The following is a 3,507-nucleotide window of genomic DNA, read 5'->3' as shown; positions in this document are numbered from 1 at the left end:
ATCAAAATCTGGTGTGTTGGAGCAAAAAAATCTCTAAAACATGCAGGATAGCGGCCCTCGAGGACAGGAGTTTGACATCCCTGCCATAAACAGTGTTGGTGCTGCACTGCTTCCCCCTCCTGAGACGCCGGATGGTGGACCAGAATCGCCTTGAAGCCGTGCGGAAGTCTTTCTCCATGGCCTCTCCAAACTCCTCCCACGCCCGGGTTTTTGCCTCAGCGACCACCCGAGCCGCGTGCCGCTTCGCCTGCCGGTACCCATCAGCTGCTTCTGGAGTCCCATAGGCCAGAAAGGCCCGATAGGACTCCTTCTTCAGCTTGACAGGTTTATCTTTCATTTTCTTAAAATGATCCCACACTTTGAGCTCCGTTGTCAGGTAGCCATGATACCAGAGCCTGTCTGTGTAATGTCTTGTGACGTCCACTGTCTACCCCAGTTACCACTACTGTGCACGTGTGTCAAGGACAGAAAGGCAGATGTGGCAGTGGAAGGTGTCAAAGCAGTTTGGAGAGAAAAACAAAGTAAAGAACAAAAAAAAGAGAGAACGATTAATCGAATATTAAATTAGTCATCAATTATTTTAATAATCAATTAGTCGTCGATTAATCGATTAATCGTTGCAGCCCTACTTTAATCAAAACACCAGATTTTATAGGGGTGTAAGAAAATATCGATACAATGAAATATCGCGATATTTCATTTTCCGATACTGTATCGATATTCTAAAGCCCTGTATCGATTTTTAATTAAGGTTTAAAATGTCAAMCTTCTTGCCAACCGTTCATTTTTATGTTGTAGTTCAGCCTCTGACCACTAGTTGGCAGCAGTGAGCCAGCCATTTGGCTCCTCTACCTCTTGAGCACCAGAGTAAGGGTAGCATTAGCATTGTAAGTAAACATTAGCTTTTCTTTTTCTTTTTTTTCCAGTAAGAGGTTTTTATTTAATAGAATTTTTGGACAAAAAAATCGCAATATATCACAATATACTGCCTTGCTTACAGTATCGCAGTATATCGGGATATATCGTATCGTGACCCCTCTGTTATGACATGTATCGTATCGCCAAATTCTAGCCAATACACAGCCCTAAGATTTTATACTTTCTGTGTGTCTTTTTTTTTTCTTCCAAGCCCCACTTTATATACACACAGAGGAGGAAATAAAAACAAACTTTATCAACACAAAGACTGGCTAAAATTATGCAGCAGCTCAGACACAAGCCTGGTTAGACTCAGCAATAGGAGAGTGACCACAGCGACGCAGGTAGCTTCACAGCAGAGGAAGATCTGAGCTTTGTGGGTTTGAGCGGCTGACTGAGCGATGCATGAAGCCGGTGCTGCAGAGGCAGAGGACAGAGTGGGTCCAGTTTCTGAGTGTTAAAGTGATGCTAGTAGCTTCATTGCTAATGTTCTAAGCAGTTCAAACGCAGTGCTAACTGTTCTAACCCCTGACTCGCTGCATGGGCGTGTCTCTGAGTGAGAGGCTTTTATACCCAAATGTAGGAGCTGCGACGTAAACATGTACCAAGCTTTACTGTTTTATCAAAGGAAAATTCAGCTGCAGCAGCCACTGTTCAACTCATAGAGGGCAACACTAAGATGATTTCAGGCCATATACTGTATATTGCAGAATTAAAGACATTTACATGAAAATGTCAAAATCTGCATAGAAAAATAAAGATAATACCCTTAAGGCACAATTTAGACAGTTTATCTGCAAAAAAAWTTGATTTGAGGCTTAGTTACTCTTGATAGATGAGTAAAACCAGCCTGAACCTCAGATTTCACATCAAAAACAATCAAGTTTAAACTGATCACAAAAAGTTGGTCTGTACATGACTTAACTGGTACTTGGATATCTCTCAAAGCTTTAAACAATTTTAACACAATATTTTTATCTTAGAGTACAGTGACCCCACACTTTTAAGATGTTTAAACTTTACAAAATCAATTTCCCACAAATGTCTTTTTACGCAGTTTATAAATCAAAACATGCACATCTCATCAGCTGCAGTAAGAAAGTTGGTCTGTTTTAGGCAGTAGCTTGCATTAGCAGCTTCAAAATGACTTCAGAAATCTCTCCAAATAAACGATCCTTGTTGACATAGGTAAGGGTCGGGGATTTCCTTTTTTCTTTCACTGTTTGGTGTAAATGAGCAGGAGAACATGCTGATTCATATCCAGATGTCATGTGAACTTACAGCTTCTCGTTCTTCTTTTAGGCCACCTGTGAGAGGGGTTTTGCTGCTATGGAGGAGTCCCATCAGAAGGTGATCGAAGAGCTCCAGAAGAAACACCAGAGGGAGCTGGAGAACCTGCAGGAGGAGAAGGAGAGGCTGCTGGCGGAGGAAACAGCAGCTACGATCGCAGGTAAATGGCAGATTTTACGCCGCTGTCAAGAAATCTCCATCATAATATCAACTTGGAGAGAATGTCTGTTTGTAGTTGGTATTTAAGCTATGTGTGTCTGTTATGTCAGCTATTGAAGCGATGAAAAACGCCCACCGGTCGGAGCTGGAGAAGGAGTTGGAGAAGGCTCGTAAGGCCAGCAGCAACACAGAGAATGGAGATATTGAGGAGATCCGCAGACAGCATGAGTGAGTTCTTGTCTCTGCCTCTGCTCCACAGTGTTGGCATCACAGAAATCCAAAGGTCATAAATATTCTCTGTGAAATGCCAAGCTGTGGGATCGTGACCAAGTCTGAGTAAACTAACTACAAATACAGCGGTTTCACTGTAATGTGACTTTTAACATATTTTACTTTTACAACTGGTTTCAATCTGAAATATTACTTCTGTTAGTTTTTACTGCTGAAACTTAAACAGTCAGAACTCTGATTCTGTGGCTTCAGATGTTAAAACACACAATCTCATCAGAAGAGTTCAATCATAAGTGAGTAATGTGTGCTAAAGTAAAAGTACTAAATATACATGCATATCAGTACTCTGAGATTTCCTGCTTTGTGAGGAGTACTGCTWGTAGCCAGGTTTACTGAGGTTAGCTAGATATTTGGTCAGTCTGTTCGTGTCAACTTTATTTTACAGACAAACACAATAATCACGGCATCTTGTTGCAGTTAATACTTTCAAGGCAACGTTTGTCTTATAAAGAAAGATTATTGATGTTTTTGAAATGTGTAATCTCTGAAGTATTTCCTCCTCAGTGAGCCAAGCTACGGCTGTCTAGGGTTTTTTTTTGTTTGTTTGTTTGTTTTCTTTTTGTTTCCTCAGAAAAACCTCTGAAACAGCTGACAAAGTCCACGTGACCTGTGAGAGCCCCACACTTTTTTGACTTAAAAGTAATAATAATAAAAAAAATACAGGCCAAACTGTAGGATTAGTATGACAGGAAATTAAAACATTTGATTTATGCTGGTGTAAATTAAAACTAGAAACTGGTTTATTTCTTGACATGACAAAAGACTTTCTGCAAACATTCTGCTCCTGTTAAAAAAAAATCACAAAATTTGTTGGAATTCAAAAATGTTTTTTGTCATAATATGCATATA

At 40.2% G+C, this 3,507-nt stretch overlaps 1 protein-coding gene across 1 annotated transcript in view; it reads left to right on the top strand.

Annotated features, from left to right (window-relative positions):
• LOC106528290 (myosin phosphatase Rho interacting protein) overlaps positions 1-3,507 on the top strand; it is a gene marked incomplete at its 5' end in the record, with an annotated part of 88,031 nt that overhangs the window by 75,901 nt on the left and 8,623 nt on the right. Inside the window, 2 exon segments of the mRNA XM_014023425.1 lie at positions 2,221-2,368; positions 2,478-2,595. Coding sequence (XP_013878879.1) covers positions 2,221-2,368; positions 2,478-2,595 — 266 coding nt within the window.

This window comes from Austrofundulus limnaeus, unplaced genomic scaffold, assembly GCF_001266775.1.
Source record: "Austrofundulus limnaeus strain Quisiro unplaced genomic scaffold, Austrofundulus_limnaeus-1.0 Scaffold368, whole genome shotgun sequence".
NCBI lineage: Eukaryota > Metazoa > Chordata > Actinopteri > Cyprinodontiformes > Rivulidae > Austrofundulus > Austrofundulus limnaeus.
Note: the sequence above shows the minus strand (reverse complement) of the source record. Positions and strands in the feature narration are given on the sequence as shown.